This window comes from Poecilia formosa, unplaced genomic scaffold (genome assembly GCF_000485575.1).
Source record: "Poecilia formosa unplaced genomic scaffold, Poecilia_formosa-5.1.2 Scaffold20, whole genome shotgun sequence".
Lineage (NCBI taxonomy): Eukaryota > Metazoa > Chordata > Actinopteri > Cyprinodontiformes > Poeciliidae > Poecilia > Poecilia formosa.
The window spans coordinates 3,658,670-3,685,344 of record NW_006799959.1 but is presented as its reverse complement, the minus strand read 5'-3'; the positions used below and the strand labels follow the sequence as shown (position 1 = coordinate 3,685,344).

General features: G+C 36.6%; 1 protein-coding gene across 1 annotated transcript in view; it reads right to left on the bottom strand.

Annotated features, from left to right (window-relative positions):
• The window catches only part of nf2a (NF2, moesin-ezrin-radixin like (MERLIN) tumor suppressor a), a 32,163-nt gene that overhangs the window by 3,850 nt on the left and 1,638 nt on the right, over window positions 1-26,675 (bottom strand). The window contains exons 2-15 of the mRNA XM_007547490.2: window positions 26,032-26,157; window positions 25,801-25,923; window positions 21,222-21,305; window positions 15,264-15,332; window positions 15,014-15,096; window positions 13,955-14,030; window positions 11,775-11,909; window positions 11,531-11,605; window positions 11,331-11,444; window positions 9,976-10,098; window positions 9,426-9,643; window positions 8,175-8,280; window positions 5,148-5,266; window positions 4,252-4,411 (exon numbers count right to left, since the gene is read on the bottom strand). Coding sequence (XP_007547552.1) covers window positions 4,252-4,411; window positions 5,148-5,266; window positions 8,175-8,280; window positions 9,426-9,643; window positions 9,976-10,098; window positions 11,331-11,444; window positions 11,531-11,605; window positions 11,775-11,909; window positions 13,955-14,030; window positions 15,014-15,096; window positions 15,264-15,332; window positions 21,222-21,305; window positions 25,801-25,923; window positions 26,032-26,157 — 1,611 coding nt within the window. The remainder of the gene's footprint in view (window positions 1-4,251; window positions 4,412-5,147; window positions 5,267-8,174; window positions 8,281-9,425; window positions 9,644-9,975; window positions 10,099-11,330; window positions 11,445-11,530; window positions 11,606-11,774; window positions 11,910-13,954; window positions 14,031-15,013; window positions 15,097-15,263; window positions 15,333-21,221; window positions 21,306-25,800; window positions 25,924-26,031; window positions 26,158-26,675) is intronic.

Sequence of the window (26,675 nt, the reverse complement as noted above, 5' to 3'; positions counted from 1 at the left end):
CTCTTCTATATTCTAATTAGTGGATCCATCTACAGTCTTTCCTTTGGATTCTTTAATATAACTTCACTAGTTCATTAGACTAAACATACAATGTTATTTGGCTTTGTTTTTTAAGTGTGGTTTTTAAAAACTTTGGATTATGGTGAAATTCTTTATTGGAAACATTTTATTTTTTGGTTACAGTTTGCTTTACAAAAAATCCAAACTCCTTGATTGGCTTTAAGTTTCTACTTTTTGTCTCTTCTCTTTGATTCCTAAAGTTAGACAACAAAACTACATTTTATTCTGCGAGACGTGGATTTAAATCAATTTAATTTAGCCTTTCACAGCACACTGAAATACTGACTCATCTTATTCAACAGGAGGAAGAGACAGAGAATAAGTTTCCTTCTTGTACAAGCTACAGGATAACAGGAATTAAAGTGACTGCCAAGGTGAATATTAGACTGGTGAGGATGAAGGAGAACTGTTAGGGAAATCCAGGTTATTTCAGGGAAATGTGGATGAAGGACTTAAGCAAATCCTAGATAAGGTGTGAGAGAGGGATGGATTTGCTGAGCAATATTTACTGATTTATGTGCATTGTCCCTGCAGACAGGTAGCCTGAATATTGCTTATGAGCACAAAACCTTGACTGTACATTGGTTTAACTGTCCAATATTGCTGTTCACGGAGAAATTCCTCAATTTAGTGTCTACAAATATAATCTGTGAATGGCATCGAATAAATAAAGATAATAAAGATGTTCTTTTCCTCTTCCGTTTCTCTGTGTGGCACTGAGTCATTACATAAAAAAGAGAAAAATACTATTTCTTTCTTGCACAGAATCCCCAAAGCTTTCATTTTCTGGTGAAGTTGTTGTAAATGAGCTTTCCCGAAAGGGCTCGGCACAAGCAGAGCAGAAACCGTGACCTGGGAGAAAGGTAAAAGTGCACTGATCCGTATCAAGGAAACGTTCATTAATCATCGTGAGGGAAGAGGAGGTCTGGACGCAGAAAAACGTTGCCTACGGTTGCAGCCGGTTCTGATTCTCTTCCCCAGCAGATAATGTGCTTTGTTCCACATTCCTTTATTGCTCACTCACTTCATCCCCGTCTGTTTATCTCAGTCACTAAGCATTCTCAGCATTTCTCCATTGTTTAACCTCTAGGAGACTCATCAATAAGGGAATATATTAGTTCAACTTAACCTACCTAAAACATCTCTTCTCATTTTGCAGAAATATCTTAGTGCACTTGAAATAAGACAAAACTAGCTTACAAGTAACTTTTCAGCAAGATATAGGAGCTTGTTTTACGTTAATATTCCTTAATATCGATAAAAAATACTATTTCCACTGGCAGATTATTTCATGAAGACATTTTTCACATTATAATAAACTGTATTTAAAAAAATAAATTTAAAAAAAAGATTTCTATAATGAAGCTCGGAGTGACACTTTAAATACTTTTTAAAATTATTCAACTCTTAGGGTTGCTGTGGTGGTGCAGGGGCAAAGCACAACCCATATATTGAGGCCTTAGTCCTCATGCTGGTGGTCGCAGGTTTGATTCCCAGCCTGGTGACATTTGCTGCATGTCTTCCCCCTCTTCCTTCTCAAACTACTTTCAAATAAAGGCCACTAGAGCCAACAAAACCTTTAAAAAAATTATTAAACTCCTTACTAGCAAGTACTTAACAGAGCAACATGTTTGTCTGTTATGACCTGCTGCAAACATGACACATAGTTCCTGAGGAATCTTAGCCAATGGCTCACAAGCAAAGACCACTACTTTATTAATATGCGTGGATTTGCTTGCTACGACTACCTTTTTCAAACCCCACCACATATTTTCAACAGAATTGAAGTCAGGTGACTACGATGACCAATCTGGAATCTTCCAGGACCTTTTCTGAATCCAAAGGTTTCTGTCAAGGAAGTAGCCACACAGCATCACAGAGACACCGCTTCACTAAATGTATGGTGTTCCTTTCAGTGCATGCTTCTTTCTTCCCCCTCCAGGCATGCTGCTGATTGGCCCAGAAAGTTCCAGTTTGGATTTACCGCATCACAGAGCAGAATCCCCCAATCTCTTTGGCTTATTTATTTAGTTGTGAGTAAATTAAGACTGACTTTTCTTCTTTAGGGCCAGTGGTCTTGGGGATTCAGGCATGGAGGACTTTGCTGTTTGGCCAACCGTAAAAAACGAAACCTCAGTAACCGCTGCTACAAAGTCTTGCTGAATGTCTTTTGCAGTAAATTGAAGGTTTTTCCACCACCTGCCTCCTCAGCAGATGTCGACGTCATAGTCATGCTAACTTTCAAACTAGGCTTCTAGTGACGTCTCTTTCAAGGGAAGCAAAATATTTTTAAGTGCAACTTAAACAATGTAACCAACTAATCTGTTTTGGTTGAAAGGGTGTAGATTATTAAGTGTCCAGAGTGTGAAAAGCAGGAAACGGGACTGCATGCCTCGTTCACTGAAGAGGTTTCATTTTTCATTCAAGATATTTCAATTCTCAACATGGTTTGGATATTTCAACTCATAGGCTGTTTTTGGGAAAATCAGAATTGGAAGAACCATCTACCAGAGTAGTGTAGCAGGTGTTTAACAGGCCAAAACTGTGTTTAATGGTTAGATAGTCTTCACTTCTTCTTTCAAACATTTACCTTTGTTGAAAACGTGTACAGTGATGCCCTAAAAGGCATTGAGATGTACTGTATGTGGATAGATCAGTCTTGCCTGAAGGGTTAGCTGTTTTGGTTAACAATAAATCTTAGGATTGATTCATAGTTTGTTTGTTTTTTAAATCTCTTTCTCTTCACTTTTCACCACTGTGCAATGTGCCCTTCCTGCCTCAAACAAGATGAATGTTGACCGCCACTGGCTCAATTAAACTAACACTTTTAACTTTGCTCTTTCTCGTCCTTCATGTCAGAGGTTCCCTTATCCATCCAGATGACTAATGACCAAGCAGGAATCAATAAGCACTCTCTTAGCAAGTATATTTTACACCCAGAAACAAAATGGAAAATGCACTCTACTATGCAAGGTCTTCAGAACATAAGTCTATAACTCCAATATCCTGTGTAACTTTTTTTTTTTTTTAAATTAGACTTATACTAGAGAGGTAAGATTAGGGCAGGCAGTTCAAGAGAACAATAGAAACAGATTGTCTATAATGAAAACATAAAATCAGTTATAAGGATAAGATTTAAAGATTTAAATTGCTATTCACTCAGACATGAGATGAGATGAAGAGTTGACATACAAAGCAAAAAAAAACATAACTTCACCTCTCGGTTCTCTAAGGGCTTTCATTTTAATACAGTTAATGCTCACTGAGCACGTTCAGAGGTCGCAGTAGAAAATGAATAACGACTACCCATCTCTGAACAGGCTTCATGAACCTGCAGACTGAAGAATGAAGAGGGAACCAAGCGGAGAAAGTTGCTATTAAGTGATGGCTGGAGAATCAATACTTATCTTTGATATAACAGACAGTGAAGCCTGATGTTGTACGAGAGAAAACTATGAATTGATGACGGTCGTCTTTGAAAAGATGGTGCTAAACCAATGTTTTGCTCATCAACTCAGGTCATTGAGCTGGTTAGACAGTGATGAATGGAGCATCATAACATCAACAAAATGAATGTGCTGTAGATGTTCAATATTGATCAAGTTTTATACAATTATTTAAGTTCAAAACTTGTTTGTGAAATATTTTTTGAACATAAGCTTATCCAATGTGTGATTTAGATCTCCATACATAAATAAATTAAGTAAATTCCCTCCTTAACTTCACAGAATAAGGAGAATATAAAGTCTAAGTCTTTTTAAAGACACTTGTTAATATTTTTTTTAAGATTTCACAACAAGTTTTAACTTTCTATGAGCAGAACATTTTAAGAGTTGTTTTAATTACTCTAATACCGGGGTGAACAATTCACTTCACTAAGGGCCTATGTGAGAAACTATGATTGTTAATGACGGGACCTTTGGCTGAACTCAATTATTGAAAAATAAATTCTAAGATTCAGCCAAGATCTTCTTTTACTAACATTATCAGATTTTGAAACATGAAAACTGTGCTTCAGTGCATGTTTAGGCTGATCATTGGTTCTGTTTCTATTTAAACAGAACCAATTTATCTCTGACTTCATTCGATAAATACACAAGGGTTGCGCAGTATTCAGCTTTTAGTCATTTCTCTTAAATTTCTCACACATTGCCACTAATTTTATATATATATATGTATGTATATATATACCTTTTTAAAGTTGCTTTGCTTGCTGGTCCCCTGTTCTGTGTTCTGGTTGTGAATGATGTCCAGAGGAGTCTCCCGCTCCTTAAGCTTTAGACTTTCAATCTCCGTCTTCAACTCATTCAGCTGCTCTTGCAGGTGTTTGCTCTTCTCCATATATTCGACTCTTAAAAACAAAACACAAAATAGGGTTAAAAATAAACTGTAAAATAATATAATGAGCAAGAACAATTGGAAGGATACACAATTTTAAATGTGGCCATTTGTTTGTCACTGTAGTCCAGCAGCATATAGTGCAGAAAAGTAAGGCTATAAATCAAAATATCAATATTGCTAAGATGCACATCAATATTGCATTTGTTGATGTTTATGTCTAAAGCATCAGAAAGTTGTTTAAAGGGTATCAAAAATCTTTTAAGTCATTAAGAAATTTTATTTTAATTTATTTGAGGAATTTACTAGAAAAAATATGCCTATCCTCCATCTAACTAAATCAGTAAATCATGGACAATCTGCTCAAGAACTAACATTTCCAACCAAATATTTAGACTTCAATCAACTAACTCATTCTTGTCCAAGTTTTATTTCTGCTCGCTTTAAATGTCTCAAAAAAAAAAAAATAGTTCAGGTAAATGACCTGAATGCAGGCAGCATAACTACGTATAAATAATGCTGAGGGCCATGTGTTCAACAAACCCTGGAAGTAAAAAGTGGATTTTTAAAACTAACATGGTCTTTATGGCGCAACTCTGCAACATGTATGTCTTCTAAAAATGTTGCTATATTAACTCCCTTCTCTTGATTAAAGATTTAATCTTCAAAGGCCTTATTCATATGGAACGACAGTACTAGAAATTCTAAAAAGTGCAAACTAAACTTCCCAACATGGACAGGTAACTCACTTCTCCTTCTCAATCTCCATGGACAGGCGTTTCATGTCGGTGTCTTTGAAGTCAAAACTGAGATTCTCCCTGCTAAAGTTAAGTTCTTGAGGGACGCTGTCAGATGGAAGTCCAGGTGACTACAATAGAAAAAGGAATCAAAGATGGGTTTTCAATCAATAAAAAGTATGAGAAGAGAGTAGAGAAAGATAGAAATTAGCACATGGATCAAAATGACACAAAAGTACGAAAAAAATGACTGAAACGTGTAGAAATCCCCCTCCCCATCAAAACAACGCAGCGGAAAATATGCATTTATATGCCATGAGATACATCTGAAATGAATTGTGGCATGCAAAAATCAGACTGATTAAAGCTGCTGTCATGCTGTTTCCTATCTTAACGATATCACATTACAAAATGTGTCAAACCAAACCAAATCTGGGGAAATGAAGCAAATTTTGCTACACATTAAGTTTTGTCACGTCTTTTAAGTAAGTGTGTCATTTTTTAATGTGCTTCCTTTCTAAATGGTGCATGTGTAATGGGATCAAGGGTGTGGAGTTCACTGTGTCCTGCTGCATCAGGATGGGGTACATTAATTATGGCTCAACTGACCATCTAGGAATGAAATTTCAATGTTCTGAGTGTCTTCAGCTGATTAGGTAATTATTAATCGAATTACTTAGTAAGTGGGTCAGGCTATCGGTTTAAAGCATGCTGAATGAAGTGAATCCTCATTTTTGCGATCTACATATTTTTGGTATATATGGTGTGCGAGCGTACAATGTGGTAATGATGCCATCACATATTTCAACATGTTCAAAAAATCTCTGTCAGCCTAACTTGGCTTGGGCTCAAATTATCCATGTACTGTAGCGTGAAATGAAAAGTAAAGCAACACCAGAGCATTATTCACCTTAGGCAGCAGATCTTTATATGTGACTGGAAGGCAGGACAGATATGCAGCAGTGTGACACAAGTATAGGAAATGAACTTGGATCAAATAGTAGCATAAACCTAGTACAAGTGGAAAGCTTTCATTTAAAAACGTGAAAATACTCATCGGAAAATGAGTAACAACACATCTATTATAAGCATGTAGAAGTACATAAAATCTGTATTCATAAGCTGAAGAGACTCTCTGTATCTATTCTGTGTGTGTACATGTGTACAGGCAGATGACTGTGTACTGTGTGGGTTTTAACATGTTTGGAGCTCCTGCGTAGGCTGACTTATGTGCAGCCTGGTCTTATGCAAGTATCATCAGTTTAACGCGGCTTTGCAAGGCTACCTCAATCCTTGTGTGTGTGCATGCAAGTGTCTGTTTATCTTGTAATATGTATTCTTTCGTGTTGCCAAGTAGAGAATAAAGAAATAGCATCAACATCGCTGTTTACACACAGAAATAGTAAGTCTGCATTTGCTTTGAGTACTTATTTGTTTTCCAAACCCAGTTAGTTCTGCTCAGGGCTGCATGGTTGCTGGAGCGTATCCAAGCTGTCATTAGGTGAAAGGTGGGGACTGTCCGCAATGATCACCGGTTCATTAGATAGACAAACAACAAAGGAAAAACTCAGAGCACCAATTGACCCAACATGCAGGTTTAAAGAAAAAAAAAAAACAAAAAAAAAAACTTTCACAGCCAGAAACTAGAAATAATGTTATTTCATTGTTTCCACAGAACTATATAAGCAATTTTCTGCCATTACAGTAGAGTGGTCAAAACCAAGACTAGCCATTTTAGACACCACTGCTGTAATCATAATAATTTACTTGTTGACTTAATAAGTGTCCTTTCTTTCTGCTAGTTTTATAGACAGATATATGGTCTGGAAAATGTTTCTCTCTTGTTTTCTCAGCACTCTCATCTTCAGCACACAGAGGTAAAGTGGAGGTGTTGACATTTTCAAAGTAAAAGACTTCAATGGTTGCATTTCAGTCCAGACATGATTTTTTTTTGTCTTGAGAACAAAACTGGACCTGAGTACCAAAACACTACTTTACAGATGAATCATCATGTGCAAGGCAACAATGGTTTCAAAAGGAAAAAATGTAACATAATAAGAGAAAGTTTTTTTTTTCTTTTGAAAATGCTCTGATTAAGCCAATTATTTCTCCATACGTGATAATGTTTGCTCTGGTCTTTGCCCATTTGCTTTCAGCCTAATTTGGTTACAGATCTCTGGAGCTGGAGCCAGATTTGTTTCACAGAGATGAAAATAGCAGCTCTTTTCTTACACACAACAACATCAGGCTTGTTTTAGCTTAAGCTCTCACCCAGACCAAATCATTTAAATATTCTGTCAAGTTTTCTAAGCAAAATGCATTTCAAATGGTCGAATATTAAAAAGAGACAGAAGTTTGAAAACATTATAATCTCCCATTATAAATATACCATTGGTTGTCAACTGATTCAGTAGGCTCCAAATTAATATGACTCTTCACTAATTTTTACTCCACTATCGACTCTTGTTTTTCTATTTTATCACTTTCTACTTCCATTTTGTACCTATAAACCAATCACTTTGTATCAGTCTATTTATCTAACACACATCAGGGTTTTTTCTTTGTATTCTAGTTTTCCATAACTTTTGGACATAAAGAGTCATAAAAATAGTTATATCTCATCCATCCATTTTCATTTAAGGTTTGATCTATATTCAATTCGACTCATATGTCATATTATACAACAGATATATGCTGAAACCCAAACAACTCTTTATCTCCTGATTGTACACATTATGTATTAGAGTCATATAACCATATTTTCTTACAGTAAACTAGCTATAGAACATAGGAAATTATCTTAAATTGAAAAAATTCCCAGACAAGTACAAACTGAGGTATTGTGGTGGCAGAAGACGTAATTTAGTGTCCAGAAAAGTTGGGTACAAAATACAACTTCACACCTTTGTTACTTTACAAAGAGGCAAAATGCCCTGCACCTGCTTCAATCCTCTTGGTTGCCAGTAACATATCAGTTAGATTGCACATACACATGTAGTGCATCTGAATGCCTCTGTTTGACATGTGCTGGTCAGTTACCGTATAGATAGCCTTGCTGGTAATCTCCAGCAGCTTGTTTTTTGCTCTGCGCTCTGAATTCCTGGCTTCCTGCAAGTCCTGCTTCAGCTGCTCAGCCTCTTTAGCCCTGATGAACAAACAGAACAAACAGACAGCAAATGTCACGTTAATTTACCCCCCAGAGCGAACAGACCAAATAGTATAAAGCGAATCTAAATGATATTCGATAATTAACACACAGTCATTCAGAAACATCACACCCGGGTAATCAGTGTGAAACACTACAAGGCAATTATTTCAAACTACCTTTTTTCACCAATTAGTGTGCAAACAGAGGTGTGAGAGTGTTTTTATCCACTGATTATGTGTTTTTTCCTCCCTTTTGCTCATTTTCCTGAATGCCCTGAAGTTCCTTGCCGATGTGGGTGAGCTATGTGCCTCCAGCGTTTGAGTGGATGTAGTCATTTACATGTTGAGTGGTGCAGGTTGAAATTTTCCCTGCTGCAGAAAAGTGCTCATCCAGAAATTGGAGTTACACCCAAGTGGTTAATGGTGCCTATTTGAAGCGATTGCCTAATAAACCATGGAGTAGAAACTGTGAAGTGACATTGGTGATTGCATGTATACTATTTTGCTATGAATATGAAATGATTGTCATTTATTGAGCTTTATGGAGAAGTTATAGAGAATCTTGCCATCTCAAGTCAAAATGGGATGTTCTACTTTATTACTAATCCTGCAGAAAAAAGTACTTTGTACAACTACAGATAACACAAAAATATTAAGTACTAAAGATACACTATCAATCAATTGGCAAACTAACAACTTAACTAACCTACTTTTTGACCAGGTCTGTTATTTTATGCTTTCAGAACAGTGAGTATTCACAGAGCTACAGAGCAAACTTGATATGAAGCACAGGCTTCATAGTAACTCAAAGACATCAGGGTAGTGTGTGAGCTCTATGAGTTATTTAGGAACTACCTTTTCAAGCTTATTTCTTTGAAGGGTTTAGATTTAAAAACATAGGAAAAACTCTTGGAAAGTTAGTACAAAGAGGGAAAGAGTTATTTAAAGATGTAAGAGTCTTGCATGTTTTGAGCACATATATGCAAGGTAGAAATAATAACAGGACCTGGTTATAAATGGTGGCTCTAGCACTGAGAAAGACATAAAATTCACCAAAGGCAACCAGATATACTTTGCAGTTAGTTCAGCATGGATGGCACACGTTATATTCTACCAGCCAGCCATCTTTGTTCTCCTCCCCACCTCCTTTCCGACTCCTCAGCCATCTTGAGCGCTAGCATCTCAGCCTCCAGCATCTTCTGTTCCATAATGCGTCGCTCCTCCTGGCCACGCATGGCGGTCACTTTGATGCGCTGCATCTCCGTCTCAGCCTCGGCAGCTTTCTGGGCCAACAGCTTGGCCTCCTCCTCTGCGATCTGGGCCTTTTCAGCCAGCAGGTCTGCCGTCTGTTCTGAGCGCAGCTGGAGTGGGGAAAATAAAATCTCACATTAGGAGGGAGACGGAAAGAAGGAAAATCAAAACCTTGCAGGGAGTATAGACATCTAAAACAAAGCACAGCAGATACAATAACATTGTGGAAGATAGGACAAAAGTAGACATAGAGAAAATAGAGAATATTTTCAAGGAAATGACAGTCATTTTAAAAAAGGGAAACACACAAGGAGAAAGTAAGCAATGTAGTAATGCTATGTGGAATCCAGTTACTTAACTTTTCTTACTTTGAACCATTCCTTTATGTGTAATTGTCCAAAAAAGATAAAGTCTTGGAGGGAAAAAACCATTTGAAACTTACTAGCGCCTCATTGGCCATGTGAGCCTCGTCCTGCAGCTGAATGAGCCTCCTCTCCAGCTCGTCCCTGGCTCGCTCCGCTTCCTCTCGCAGCTGCTTTTCCCTCTGCAGACGTTGTCGCTCTACCTGGATGGCACAAACAGGGAAGAGCAGTAAAAAGAGCTCTATTGAAAGATTTAAAATAAACATAGAAAACACATAAACAAAGACAAGCAAATAAAGACTGGCACAGTCTATTTTATCTTAGACTGACAGGAGTTTTCACTGTTTTTTCTTTGTGGCTGCAGAATGCATTTTGAGAATCAGCCATTGCATTGCTTTAAATGCAAAATGTGAGAATATTAGGACTGCATCTAATAATTGTTTTAGTAATCGATCATTCAATCAATTAACTGCATAAAAAACTGCCACATTCTGCCGACTTTTCATTTAATAAACCTTTTTATACAATAGAAGAAATCCATTTGAAGATGCAAGTAAACAAATTCCCTTTTAAATTAAACATTGCATTTCCTAAATGCAATAACAAAACATTCCTTCAGTATTTTGATGATTTCAGCATGTGAAAAGCTCGGCCCGTTCTGCTTGACTTAACATCAATGCAGTGTATGTCTGATCTGTTGAGAAAAACAAAAACATGGCAGTCTAATTTAAACGTGTGTATCTGACCATCCCATTCTGTAACATAAAAGAAAAAAGTAAAATTGAGAAAGCTCTGCTTGTAAGTCCTTGTTTATCTGTTATTCAGATTTTTAGATAGATGAGCTTCATCAGGGAGCAGCATATAGTCTAAACTAGTTATATCCTCTATATACAATAAAAAACAAAAATATGCCTTGTATGCAACGGTATGATATAACAACATTCAAGCACACAGAGATTTTAGAAAATACAATATTTAAATTAAACTAGACAAATTACAGTATATTAAAATGTCTTTTTCAAATGGTGATAAAAATAAAAGAATCCTCAAAGTAAGTAGAATTCACTCTGAGAGTGGAAGATTTTCCAAGCTTTGCATGTGCATGGCAGCATTAAATGGAACTCAAGATTGTCCTAATCTTCTTCTGTTTTGCTTGGTTAAATCTGACTTGTGTGAGCTTTCACACCATGATAGTCCAGGGACTTTGATTGTGAGGGAAATGTGGAATCAAACCGCCAGAACGACGTCACGCAGTTACGACTGGCGGGTTGGGGCGCCATCAACAGAAGCAGTGATCTGCTGCGGCCGTAGCATAGAAGACGAGTGACGAATTCAATGTTTTCAGAGTCCATCAATCAGCTTTCTTTGGTTTACTTGACAGTACGTTTGCTTTCAAACTGTAAGTGAACCACACTTGACCTTCTGATGTCTCTACCTGCTTTCTGGCCCTCTCTTCTCTGGCTTGAGACTTCATCTGCTGGACCTCAAGGGAGTCCACTCGGCGTCGGCGTATGAACAGGTCATGGTTCCCGATGCACAGCTGCAGAATCTAAAAAGTGAAATCGAAACCAAACACAGGTTCAAATCACGCTGATGACATCATTATCATAACCAATTCACTTCTGCTGAGCTCACCAGCTTGTTGACTCTTAGTCGCGAAGAGTTGAACTTGAAGACGTTGGTTTTCTTGTCCAAAGGTTTGATGGTAAACTAAACATCGAGACAAGAGGAAATACCAGGATTGTTCTCTTAAGCAGACAGGAGATGCATATTAAACTGTTAAGTGGGGCTGCATGTTTGGAACGAAAATTTAAACCGTTTTTAATTCTGATTTCATTTAAGTGAATAAAACATAAGCGTTAACTGCAGATTCTCCCACCTCCTTGTCGCTGTAGGATATGTTGCGGATCTCGTTCCAAGGGAAGGAGCATTTGGGTGTCAGCTTGTTTTCCGGCTCGTAGATATGCAGACCAAGGGCATCCACTCCCAGCAGAAGATCTGTTCCCTTTTTATTCTACACCACATCAGAAGAAATACATATTTTCCACTGCCTGACACAGGCAAGCAGCCGTGAGACCACTGTCTCAGCCACCCTTCATTTGTTACCTGCATTCGACAGAGGTGGCTTTTCTGTAGCTCTGCTTGCCAGAACAGTTTGTTAGAATCAAGCTGAATAATTCAGCTACCACAGAGTTTATATTGTCTCTGCTTGTTTGAAAACAGCAAATTTCCTGAGTTGAGTTATAAACTGCATTGGTTTTTCTACAAATGCATTATTTCAAAGTCAGATCCAACTCAAGTGAATTTTTGTTTATTTAGAGTGAAACAATTGTTTTGCTCATGTAGAAAACATTCGAGGTAAAAGTACCTTTTAATATGCCCTAATATAACTAAAAACATTCAGAATTTACCGCCCAAATTTTTAAGCCATGAGGACAGGTGAGTCATTTACTAACAGCCCGTTTCAGCTGACCCGTCTCCTCATCGTTCATATTGGCTTCAAGGTTTCTACACCCGTTTTCAGACTGAATTTTCCAACAGCTCCTCAAAACAGCACGCTTTAAACACACCGATTAGGCATAACATTATGACCACTTTACTAAGAGCGTGTTGTTCCCCCCTTTGTTGACAAAACCTCCCTGACCAACTGAAGCATAGACTCTTCAGACTCCTAAAAGGCATGCGGTGTCATCTGACCTAATAACAGGAGATCCTTTAGTCCTGTAAGTAAGAAACGGGGCCAAACTAAACTCTAGACTGGACTGGCTTCTCAAACACATCTCAAAAATCCTCGATTGGATTTAGATCTTTAGATTTTGGAGACCAAGGCAAGGTCTCCGAACTGATTATGGTTCTCCTCAGGATTTCCCCCAGATTTATAAGCCTGGTGGGCTGCCGGGCTTTACTTGCACTGCCGACAGGCTAAAGTTATGTTTATAGTTGATGCATTGAACACAATTTTACCCCTGGGTTGGCCTTGAACGCTGTTGCAGCGTCTGGTCGTGGATCTCCAAATTTCTGTAGCTTGGTGCGGATCGCAGACACCACCTTTCACTCTAATGGATGATTTGGAAAGTCCTCTTACAGAACAGTTTCACCTATACTGGAATTCATATGATCATTCTAGAGTGAAAGGTTGTGTGGCCTTAAACAAAATGGAAGGATTTAGGAAAAGACAAGAAAACCTAATATAATGAATACTTGCATAAGTAAGAAAGCTCACAAATATTCTTATTTATTGTTGCCCATTTTGAGTAACATTTATTTTCATTTATTTTATTATAAATGTGAGCAGAATTACATAGCTTGTTTTAAGATCCATAAGTAGAATTACCTAAAGTTAAAAAAATGTACATTTTAATGGTATTGTTTGTGTTTGCCTCCTTTAAGACACTATAACTGGTGTTTAGGTATTGTCAATAATGTCTTTGAATACCACATAATTACCAAGTCATATTTTCAAATGTCTTGTTAACTTATAACAAGTTTTAATACAAAACCTTGGTGGGCTACCCTAGTGCCCATACCGCCAGGCTTAGAAAGTTTTCTGAGGGAAACCCTGGGTTTTTAAACCTTTCTCTCTTTTTGCTTTGGAACAGGGTATGTTATTCAACAGAGCTTGGAAAAGTGTACATGGTCTCCAAAAGTGCTTTGGTGGTGGTCCATGTCGAAGTAACATCCACATGGATATCAGAACCCAAAGCTTCCCAGCAGTACATGACCTAAAGTATCACACGTTCCATTTAACAAATCCCACCCACTCTGAGGGCCCATGACCAAAAAGTAACTAGTGCTACACACTTCAACTGTTATCGGTCATAATGTTACGCCTGGTTGGAGAAGTGAACCTGTAAAAACCACCAACCAACTCGATGAACAAAGGAATGGTTAGCTGATGGACAAAGAGACAGGGAAGAATGGAAAAAATGAATGCTGGGAGTTTAAAATAGGAATTGGATAAGTATCTACTGTATGTATATGATATGAAATAAAGAAAGACTGCATAGGAATCCTGCAACTTACTTGATAAAAAAATAATGAAATGCAGCATCGACTCACCCTGATTGAAAAGTAATTGACGCCATACATGTCCAGGTCTTGAGCTATTTTTAAATACTCCATCTCAGCTTCATCCCTGGTTCAATGATGAATGGAGGTAGAAAATGATTGAGGAGGATCCAAAAGATTGGAGAAAAGAGGGAGGGAAGGGGAGAAAAGGAGAAACAGAAGTGGAAAGGGAAAACAAAGATCAAACCTTGTTTCATTTGTTTTTCTGTGCAGCATATGTCATGTTATGAGATCTGTAAAAACTTTGTCACAAAGCCCTTGCTAGGGTAAAAAAAAACACATAAGCACAGAAACAACACAAACATAGCTCTGTAACAGATTTTAGAGGTCATGTTTGATGGAAAACTTTTTCTTATGCCTTCAAGAAAGTAAATATTGCTGGAGAGAAAACAAAGGCATCAGTGTTTTATCTGATGCCTGTGCTCTTGCTCTTTTTCCCAGCAAGTTGGCAAATTTGTGAAATTTTTAGGTCAAATTAGAAAAAATATATATATACTTTTCTGAGAGCCTGTTTGGTCTGGGTGATAAGAAAATGTTATACTTTTCAGAGATTAACTGAAAAAAATTGGAAAATGCCAAGTAAAAAAGATTAGACACTCCAAATGAAGACGGTGTCAAAATAAATTCATACAGAAATGTTGGATTTATGCAATGATGTCTAGAGCTGCAAAATGTGTGGTTTCTCCTTACAAATAACATGTAAATGGAAGGTCGGTCAGTCACTTTGATGTGGTGCTTGGAAGTCAGTCAGGTTCAAAATGCAGGTGGACTAGTATACGGATGAGGGTTTCCCATCAAAACAAGGTGATTGACTTCCTCCCACTGCCAGGAGCATCAGTGAGCAGCTTACATTGATTGCTTCAAAGGACAAGACTACAAATAACTCAAGTAATTTGGCTTACACTTTGTGTCTTTGCACATGAGTGGACGCTATTTCTGCACAAAACCAGTTAAGTACCAAGCCTTCAGCACATCCAACATGAACTCAAAACTTAAAACTGTGCTAGCAGTAAAACTTGAGAGCAGTCTACTCATAAGCAGCAGTTTTACTTTGTTCTGCCTCTGTGCTCGGCATAGCATGCTGTGATCCTCTCCTCCCACATTTCTGCAGTCATCTGGTACAAGTTAATAACCTGAAATGGAAAAAGACAGACATAAATATGCATAAATGCTCACAGGCAAATACAGTATATATTAAAATGCCACATACTGTTCAATCTAGGAGGCTGGCAAGATAGAATGACAAATATGTCAGCATCCTATCTTATGAGTGACAGTAAGTAAACCAGCAATCACTCACCCTGTTTGGCAGCAGTTCCTCTTCAGCCAGGAAGCCCGGTTTGTGAACTTCAGGGTCGTAGTCTCCGTACTGTGAAAGAATACAAACAGAACTGATGACCGACTACTGCCTTGTCTACAAAAACAAATCCAACACTCTTCTCTCCATTTATTCTGCAAGTGTTTATTGGCCGATGTTTTATGAGGTAATTTATGTCCGAAGTGGCCACATTGTTTACTATGCACTGTGAACGATGCGGTTAAATATGGAGGTCTATGGGAGAACGAAGGTAATCTACAACTAAAGTTACTGGAGTGTATACTGGTGTTATCTTCAGCTGTATGGGACTATTGTTTACAACAGGTTAAGTGTTACCTCAAACTACCACACAGTCCAGGTGGCTTACATGTGCTACTTATCACTGTTCATGTGTATTCAACCTATAAAAATATACATGCATGCCGTTTCATTAAGTTGAGCCACGATCACAGCCCCAACAAGCTTAAAAATGGTAAGACTACAATTATTTTGTTTTGGAGTTTTACAGCGACCCCTATCACTCACACACACACAGCATAATGTTGCCTCCCCCCACCTGAAGATCAAAACCTGGCCAAACAACTCTGATCAGTTCTTCTCTAATAAAACCATGTTTTTTTGTTTTTTTTTTTCAAATGGATTTTTCTATTTAAAACATTTAAGTCGGTTGCATTAGTGGGGGAAAAAATTACCAAAAACAAATTTATCCAACAAAGAGACCGAAGTACGTTGTGTTAAAAATGACAAAAGAGACAATAGATTACAGATTTAATTCACAGCATTATGTTTTATAAAAGACATTTAGAGTTTATATTTTATTGTGTTTTTATGTAATCATTTGAATGTTTTGGAGCTCTGGAACCCACTTGAGGATTATGGGGTCTTGAGATGATCTCAAGAAAAATAAAAGATGGCCAACGGCATAGTTTTGTCAGAAATCACCAAGTTTTTTTCTGGTACTTCTGTCTAAAGCTTGTTCAAGCTCTTTGTGTTACCATTGTTTCCTTGTCAAATTGGCTCATTAAAAATATTTACTTCACCCAGTGATAATCTGGGTCCCAATCTTTGTTACTGTTATTCTGTAGGTCAATAGCTAGAATGTTAGCGAACCACTGGTTTTGAGTTAATTAACAAGTGAAACAGCATGAAAACAGACTTAGGGGACCCCACTTTTGTAAAAACCAATTTACACACAATGTATAAAACCTCAGGGTGGTGACCATGTCAGCTTAGATTCAGAGGCTTATTTAATCGGATAAATCTTCTTAGTTTTCCATCATCATCTTATTTACTCACAGGGCTGTAACCCGTTTATTTCTAATTGCTAAATAATTGCTCATACAGTAATTTACTGAGGTAATATAGCATTACTAAATTCTTTTGGGAGAGATAGGGTGGTACTTTTCACCCTCTGGCATCTGATTACTCTTGTAATTTGAAAGTGAAATGTGCCAGAAAATTTCTGAGAGCATTGTCACCAAAGGACAGTTCATCAGTGACACCCAATTAAAATACTGACAACTGTATATCCACTAGATAAAACAATATTCACAACCCTGTAAAATAAACAGCACAACCATAAGAAAGAAAGAATCACAAGAACAGAATATATTCAGACCAAAAGATAACAATGCATTGGGCATATTTGCTTACCACATGGCTTTTGTACACAGAATCTACAGCAAAACAATAAGAGTTTATGTGGGATTTATGTAGGATTTTCTATGTACACAAAAAGATAATCATATTGTGTACAAAAGAAGAAAATAATTACTGCTTCAAAGTAAACAGGGCTTCAGATTCCAACAAGCTAAAAGGAAATGATGCTAATATAAGGTGCTGTCTTGTTTAGATGACTTAATAAGGACACCAATTCCATATTTGTTGTCACTTGGCCAGTCTTGGTCTGTATTGCTAAATCGTACTGCAAAAGAAGTTACCTCTGGTGTTTTTAGACAGCAGATGACTCATCTCTGATGACCCAGAAGAGATCAAATCTGAGCTCACAAAATGAACTTACTGGTAAAATAATGGCTAAATAAGAAACACTTAAAAACATGATTGTTTTTTAAAAGCAGTGTCAGCAGATGATAGTAACATACCTGCCTACAGGCTCAGAGAAAACCAGTTTATTCAAGGATTTATCAGAAATGTCAATAGACGAATATCCTGTGCAGTTAATAATAACACGAGGTACTTTAAACTGTAAAAACAACCTCTTGAGCAACATTTGCATAAATATCAATTTGAAAAGCTGGTTATAATAAGTTATATTATTTATTTTATTATTTTTTCAGAGAATTTTTTTCAGTAGTTTTTTTGAAGTGTAAGGTTCATGTTAAAATGCCTGCCTCTGGTTCAGTTTTGTTCTTTAGACAGTACTACAGCATCTTACAGTGTGAAGCAGACTGAAATACATGAAACAAGCTACTCAGTTGCCCGGGCAGTAAAGAAATCACAAACCAAAACACTGTGACCAAAGATCGAGTTTTCTTTCATCAAACTTAAAAAGCTGATCTTTGGGCTGTTTGTTGGCCTGAAACATACAGGTGTGACTTAACATTTTTGCCAAAAAAGACAAAGCCTGACCAATGATGTGGTCATTAACTGTCATGATAAGTGGAAAACATTTCAGTCAGCTAAATGATTTTTTGAGGAAATCCAAGGTTCCTAGGTTCAGAAACAGAAATGCTCATTGGAACTGCAAAAGAGACAAGTGCTGCATAAATCTACAGACATTCACTTGGTATTTTAAATGTTGAAATGCAGAGCACGCTGTTTAGAGGGCAAAGCTTCATCTTTCAAAGAAACATGGCAGCAGAATAAAAGTCTACAAAGTTACATTTTGATGAACGAAGAGTCTTCTAGACCATGTTCTTTGGAAAGACAAGAACAAAGTAAATGTGCATTACCCCAGTTGGAAAACCAGGAATAGGATATCAGCACAGACACCTCAGAGTAACTATAAAGCATGGTGCTGTAGAGATGATGATTTGAGCTTATTTTCTGGCCACAGGACTTTGGCAGCTTGCCGTCATTGAGTTGACAATAAGCTTCTCTGTACAGCAAAGCAGTCCATGAGTTACAGTCCAAATCTCAACCTGACAGAACTGTGGTATCTAACCTGAGCAAACTTAAGAAATATTACATACAAGAGGAGTCCAAAGGTCTCCCACAACAATGTGAGAGACTGGTAAAGACATATAAAACAAACTACAGTTTGTTACTGATGCACTTACTTTTGCAGTAGTTCTAGAAGTGAACTAAAATTACAGTTTGTGTGCTTCCATTAATTGAGGTAAATCAACTTGTCCTAGTAAGAGAGATTCAAACTTTTGGTAATGATTGAACAGTACTGCAGATGTTGTTGGAACATAGTCTGACCACCAAGCTTAGTGGTTTTATTGCTCACTTCGAGTTAGAATGTGTGCCCCACATAATGAAATGCCTCAGTGACTACCTCAATTTTTGGATTCACAAGAATCGAACACATGGATTAGTGGAAACAATAAAGTCACACCATTCACAGCTGTTCCAAAGGCAACAGTAATTCTATTAATCTTTTTGTTTATAGAGTTACTGAACCATTAACTAAAAATATTTATTGCCGTTTTGATGATCTAATTTATTAAGTCTTTGCGAGAATAGATGGTAAAGCAGACAATAACATAAGCAATACAAAATATATATCTTTCAAACCTTAAAGCAGTCTTGAAATATGATTCTCTCTTTAGTGCCAACTTCAGGCTGGCATGATTAAACAGAGGTCACAGCACTAAAGTCAATTCACTGTGTAATATACTCTACTTCTCCGGTGGCACGGCGATTCTGCTCAAAAACAGATCATGAGGAGAAAAGGAGAGGCTGCCAAACACCTCTCAACAGCTGCAGTGCTTAACAAGAACCTGTTTCCCCTTTACACAGCCGCTTTAGTCATACTGACTCTAATCAAAGCTGACTGTTGATTAAATGAAAACAGACTGGGGTCTCATATTTGTGCTGTTTACCAGTCAGAGGGTGCAGACACCAAGAGGCACATGGCACAAGCTGATGTGCAGGTTTTTCTCCATCCACACGCTTGTTTTCACCTGGGCCTGTTAAATTGGTACGGAAAAGGCAAGTCTCTGGGGGGTCCAGGCCAAATCTTTTGAGGCAGAGCTCTGGTGTGATTAAACCATGTCTGCCTGTCAAGAAGCTGCATCCCAGTCCTCCTATGGTTTTCTAGTGGATTTCAAGGTGGTAGGACCTTTTAGGCAAAATGACTGAGATTGCTGGAGGTTTATTGTCGGAGTTTGTTTTGGTGGTGATTTTCCCAGACTATAGCTAACTTGTTTTATCCCCCAAAAAAGAGTTTGTTTTTTTTCTTTCATCCACCAACAATATGGAACAACCTACCCCAAGGTGTTAGGCATGGATAACCACTTTGTTTCCAAACCAAAACAAAAAATAAAATAAAACATTTGTATAATGTGGTGTAAAAGCTGTGAGTTGTCAGTAATTATTGTTTTTCTGACTTTTTTTTTTATTATTTTGATCTTTATACTTGTAATTTTGTGCAATGATTTTATTGTTTCATGTGTGTTTTTATCCAATGTGCATCTTTTAGATTTTTTCCCTGTGCATAGGACTTTGATTGAAAGTTCTTTATAAATAAATGTGTTGTTGTCAGTATCAGTATTCTTATTAATTATCTAGCTGCTGAAAGCATCTGACTTCATCTAGCGTAGGAGTGTCCAACTTCAGTCCTCAGAGGCCGATGTCCTCCAGGCTGTAGATGTGTCCTTGTACCAACAAAGCTAAATTAAATGGCTAAATTATCTCCTCAACATGTCTTTAAGTTCTCAAGAGGCCTGGTAATGAACCAATAAAAAAAAAATGCATAATGAATCTTATGTCTGAAAAAAAAAAATCTGAAAAATCTGAACTAGTTCTTAAACATCAGCACAAGTCCTGTACCTTTTCTCAAATATGAGAAGAAATTCTGACAATAATTATCAAAACTAGCAAAGGAAAATGTATATTATGCTCCACAGATCCTCATCAAGACTTTGACTTAAAAGATCTGGATCAGCTGAGCTGATTTATATGGAGTTAGTTTTGTTTCACAATTATTCAATCAAAAAAAAAAGTTTCAACCAAAAAAAAGAGACTCAACCAAAAACAAAAAAAAAGTTTAAAAAAAACTTAGTGATTTTTGCTTTGACATGATTTTTTCTTTTGATTGAATAATTGTGAAACAAAACTAACTCCATAGATTTATGACTTTTCAAAAGAAAATCCACATGTCAGAAGGAGGCAGTCTTCTTGGATAACTAGAAAAAAAAACTTATAAGGGCTGTTGCACCTAAAATCTTCCTGGTGCACAAAATACATAACAAAAGGACAATATTAGAAAAACAGATTAGTACAAGTAAGTGAGTTATGCATGACATGCAGGTGAAGTTTTGAATTGGTTGCACAGAAAAATAAAGATAGACTAAATGAATGCACAGCTCTTGTTTAATTTGTTGAGAGTTAAATCTCAAGGGAATAGTAGAGCTTTCTTATAAGTGGAGTAAGGTAAGAGGTAATGACCTGAAGTGTGTTTCTATTGTGTGGCTTTAAAATTTTGCTTAACTTTTAGCTGTAATGCAATTTCAATGAAAAGAAAAATAACTGTTGTGTGTTGGTTACATGTGTTAAGTCTTAGAACATGGCTAAAAAAATACAGAACCATAACCACATATGGAAGATTTACTTTTTGAGGAAGACTTAAAAGTATAAAACATTTTTACAATGTAACTTTAATTTTGATAGTGCTTTTAGTCAACAGCCGGAAAATGAATCTGTGGCATCAAGGTATGTAGCACATCTGATGCAGGTGAGATGTTTACTTGTCAAGAATCTGTGCCTCAAGAGGAAAGTTTACTCTCCTTACAGGTTGCAAAGAAGAAGACTGACCTTGGCATGGACTGCATAGGATGCCAGCAACACAGAGGCCTCTGGAGGACAGTGGATTTCTTCTTCAAGGATCTTCTTCTTTACCTGAACAGAAATTTCAACATTTTTCAAGCTTTTATTACTTGAATGCTGAAGCTGTTGTTATGAATCCCATCTTTTCATAAAGACATTATGTTCAGATATAACAATTAATTTCTTAGATCAGAGAAGAAGAAAAAAAAAGAGATTGTCGTGAATTTATTTTTCAGGAAATAATTTTGACTTTATATCAGGATGGCTGCTTTCCCCTATTTCCTGAAGATTGGTTCTTTTGTCGCTTCAATAAGAACAGCAAAAGACATGAGGGACGTACAATCGACATGATTTAATCTGACTCATGCAATAAAAAGAAAGTACTGCCCCAGAGATAAGCAATGGGAAAAACAACACTTTGGCTGCTGAGTTTTTGACAGCCCCAACATTGTTCCCCAAACTCTACACTGACAGATAAGGAAATTACATTTAGTGAGAAAAAAAAAAAGTTGTGATGCATCTTGAGTTTCATTTCAATCTCTGTTCCTTTGTTTTTACAAACACTTTGAGTTACTGTGCATCAATGGTGCAATAATATTACATTTCCCCTGCCTTCTCTTACATTAAACTACAGCAGAAGTAACAGGTTTTGTCATGATAAAAACTGTCAACTATGAAGGAAGTAATTTTTTTTATTATGTATCCATCACATTGAAGCACCTTCAGACTGAATCTAGAGTATATGGCTGAATCTTATATTAAACGTCCATCAAAACATAAGCTTGCCCAGGACATACTGAATAAAGATGTTTCTCCTAAAACTAATAACTGGTTTGTAGGGAAAAGAAATATTTGTCTATTTTCTTCACTGTCCACTTTTAAAGTTCGTCTATTTTACTTGGCTTTCAACTCCAGTGGGATCTAGTTTTAAATTGTATGTTTTTGTTTTTAAACTGTAAGTTATTTTTTTTTATTGTTATGTTGTGTTTTGATGTACAGCATTTTGTATCAGCTGTGGTTGTTTTAAAGTGCTTTATAAATAAAGTTGGTATGGTATGGTATGGTATTCAGAAAGGAGATCAAATATGTGCTAATGGTGTTAGCTGCTGTAGTTTTGCTTCAGTGTTGTAAATAAAGAGTAAAGGTTTTTTTTCCCTGGTCCTTTCAAAGTTTGCTCAAAGTTGTGATAGCTTAGTGCTTAAACATAAAGAAGTGAAAAACTTACACCAAGCTGGATCTCTAGAGATTCAACTCAGAGAGTCTATGGAGACCATAAAACATCTGCTCTGGGTTGGATAAGCTGAAGTATATCCAACCCAGATATAGATTTGGAGATATTTTGGAGAAAAGATGGATGAGAATAGATTTTAGTGTAAATTTCTGATGCTCCAAGGCTTAGATAAATACTCCACGTCAAAAAAAAAATCCAATATGAATAAGTAACAAATAAATAGGAACATAAAGAAAATCAGCTTTAATCAAAATTATGCAGTTAAGGGAGTACAAATTTATAAAGTCATTTTTAAAAACATTGGTGAAAATTGTGATGCATTATGATACACAGTAATCCGATGGGACTCTATGAAAGCTTTTTTGTCTCTAAAGAACGTGGATAGAGCCCTAAATAAAGGGTTAAGCAAAGTCCATAATGTTTTTGTTCTTACTTAAATTAATAACACAGTACAAACTGATGTCTTTTGTTTACAGTACTAACTGCAGAATCAGCAGCTTGATTCTAATCAATAGAGCTGTTTGTTCTTTCTACATCTGTACAGCAGCTGATGCCGAGTTCTTTGTTTTATTCTAAAATACAAAAAAAGTCAAATTAAATCTTCACTTCATATAACAAGAAAAGACTCATCCAAGTTTAAAGTGCTGATTAAACTCTCAGGGCTCACAGTAATAACATTGTTTTTAACAGGCTTGAATTCACTCCAACCAAGATGAAAGCAGAGCTTCCCACCAGGCGTTTCATTCTTAAACTCCATCATCACTCAAACTAATTGATTCACAAACCGAAGTTGCGTAACCACATATACATCACAAAAGCAGATTTTAAGGTTAGATGGGGCAAACACGCTGTAGCAGCAGTTATATAAGTGGGCAATTTCATGCTTCAGACCTCGTCGTTTACAGAGCCAGTCAAGCTGTCTCTTCTTGTTTTGAAGTCACAAAAGGTGCGGAGCCAAAGGTGACAGCCTTAATCATAACCAGCACTAAGTGCTGAGGATGCCATTCCCTTTACAAATGAGAGCACGTTATCATCCCAGCCTGTTGGGACGGAGATGTGCATGTGTCTGTTGGTGTTGTAAGGGCTCGAAATCTGCGGAGTGTGAGCGCGAGTGTGTACGTATCTGGATCGGTGATCATTTCTGATAAGCACTAATCCAGCTGTCACGCCTGTGACATTATCTGAACGGGGGCCGCCTCCTGACATTACTGGAATTAATGAGAGCAAAGAAGTAAGCAGGCAGGCAGTGTGATGCACTACACATTTATATTCTTCTTACTCGTGGCTGTGTGTTGCCTTAACTGAGTAATCGGGCTGTTAGGCTTTTCTCGATAAATTAACTCAAGCAGATTTAAATGAAGTAAGAGTATAGATAAACATTTAAAGTATATGCCAAAGAATAGAAGTGCAACATAAATAAACTAGCACAACTGACAATTTCTAAGATTACATTAGGATTATATCAATAACAGAGTCAAATTTATTTATTTTTTCATACCAGATCCAATTTTGAGAAAAAAAATTCTTGCTTTCTTTGAAAAAAGAAAAAAAAAGAAAAAGTTACAAATGACAGGAAATATTTTCAAAAAGTGATTTTTAATTCAATCATCCCTTCTGTGAGTTGTACGACATATAATTGGGGCCATGCTATGAGAGGTTTTGTTTAATTATGAGAATATAGTCACAAAGTTAGCAGAATAAAGACGTAATTTTGCCTGAACAACATTTTAAAATTACAAGAAAACATGTCATTTTAATGAGAAAAAAGCTTGGATTACCAATTTTTTGTCATTTTACGTGTTTTTGTCATGAGGTGGCGGTTTGCGGTGGTGAGAATGAACGCAGAGACCCAGGTACTGATGAAGATGATGATGAATTTAATGATGAAAGTGGCTCAAAAACAGTCCAGATCAGGCAGCACAGCAGAGACAAAAGCACACAGCTAAATACCAGAAGCAACTGACACAAAGACTGAACATGGAGCAAAATAATCTCATAAAATTTCTACTTCATTCTCCTAATATTATGACTTTATTCTTGTATCACTTAAACTTTATTGCCATATTACTTCATTCTAATTTTATTGTGACTATTTTTGTAACATTATGACTTCTTTTTTTTTTTCACAAAAAAAAAATAATCTTAGTCTGACCTATTTCATTGTAGATTTGACCTATATTCAAAGTCAAAATAAAAAGAAAATGTAAAACATACTGGTCAAACAAGAGGGTGGGTCTCTGAATTCTGAAAACCCAAGGAGTCCATTGGTGAAAAAGTTCAGACTTTCCAAAAACAAAAATACTCAAAATGAATCAAAATTAATCGATTAACTGCTTAATCGATAAGATGATAAATCATTTACTCGATTTACTTTAAAGCCTAATCAGTAGTTGATAAATGACTAACAGGTAGCCCTGGATGACGGTAGCCCTGGATGACGATAGCAAAACACCAAATCTCATCTCTGGCTAAAAGTGATAGGGCAAGCTCTGTAGGAATGCCCCAGGGGAAGTATTACTGGATGTAAAGGGCAGCAGCAATATGCTGTTCCCTGATTTCACATGGCTGCACACGATCAGAGCAGGACGATGGAAAAGGTGGTCCAGACGAACATCTTTCAGAAAAAAACTGTAGACGTGTGCCCCCTGTAGGCATTGGGACACAACAGATGGAAGCTAGAGATGCACGAAAAGAACTTGAGTTAAAAATGAACTAAATCATCTCAAACGCATAGACTTTATTTCACCTCAAGAGGCTGAGAGTTCTCTTCCTTAAGTGTCACACTTGTTCAAAAGCATAGATTTTACTTTCCTTGCTGTTTGTGCCTGCTTTCATGAATGCTTCACCTTAAAGCACCTTTATAGAAGAAAATAAATATTTCTCCAGGTTTTAGCTTTTTTAAAATTCTGAACTTTTGCAGACTCATTAGCAAGACATTTTTATGATGTTCTGGGCATTTAAATGCACAACCTTCACCTAGTTGGATTTATTAGTTGTCATGTTCTACAAAACATTAACGAACATAGAGTTCGCATAATCATTTTTACACACCTGAAAAATGATCAGATTGTGTTTCCTGTTTTCCAGATTTTGCGGGAGCACCAAAAACAATTTAAAATCGTGTCCACTATCCAAACGGCTATTAAGTAATCTTGAGTTAGATTAGCTGGTAACATCTGTAGCTTCAAATCTCTACTTAACTCCTGCTTTTATGTCTAACTGTAAGAATTCCTAAAACTCATCAGAAAAACTGAACTGCACAATTGTTATTTCAGTTAAAATTGAATAAGCAGAATAGAATAGAATATGAAAAAATACAACTGACAATTGGCTCACCTGTAGAAAGAAGAGACGCTGAGTGATATCTTGCACAAGCTCCTCCTCTGCATTTTCTGGGTAAAACTTGGCCAGGAAGTGGAAGGTGATTGGTTCTTCTTTTGAGACCTCTTGGTCTAAAACCTGTACGCATAAATCAAAGACATCAACAATACTACATAATTGATAAAATAATTACAGTAGACAATGAACAAGTATTTTAAGAAAACAAAAAAAAAGTGGCACATCAACCTTCCTTTCCATCTTCAGCCAAGCCTCTGTGTCCTTTATGTTGTACTGGAGCCCAAAGAACCAGGTTTCTCTCAGTCCCAAAGTCCGGCACACCAAGTCAAAAAGGTCTTTTCCTTTCCACTTCATCTAAAAGTTAAAGATATATTTTTTTGTTCTATTCTTTCAATCAAACAATATTTCTTCTCTGACAAAGAAGTAAATATCATAAAAATTAAATATATTTAAAATCTCTTCAACATGCTGTATTTAACATACAACTTCCTATTCAAATTATTTTAAGTTGGAGAAGAGTAAAATGTCATAAAATCAAAGATTCCTTGGGTTTTGCAGGGCTTTGTAAAATCCCACCCAGTGAGACACACAAGGACTTTCCCACACTCTTATTAAATAAGTGTATAAGTACAATAAGTGGGCTGAAAATGTTTTCCTAATTTTTGTCAGTTTAGATTAATCAACACAATGGACAAACAATACCAAATATAGCTGAAGTTGATATAAACAAACCATGCAAAAACATGAAAACAAATATAAAGATTGAGCCTGTCACGTAGCAAGGATGAAACTGGGATAGTAAAAAAGTAAATCTAGAATAAGGGATTTTGTTTATTACAGACACATAATACTTACTTAACCAATAAGTGAGA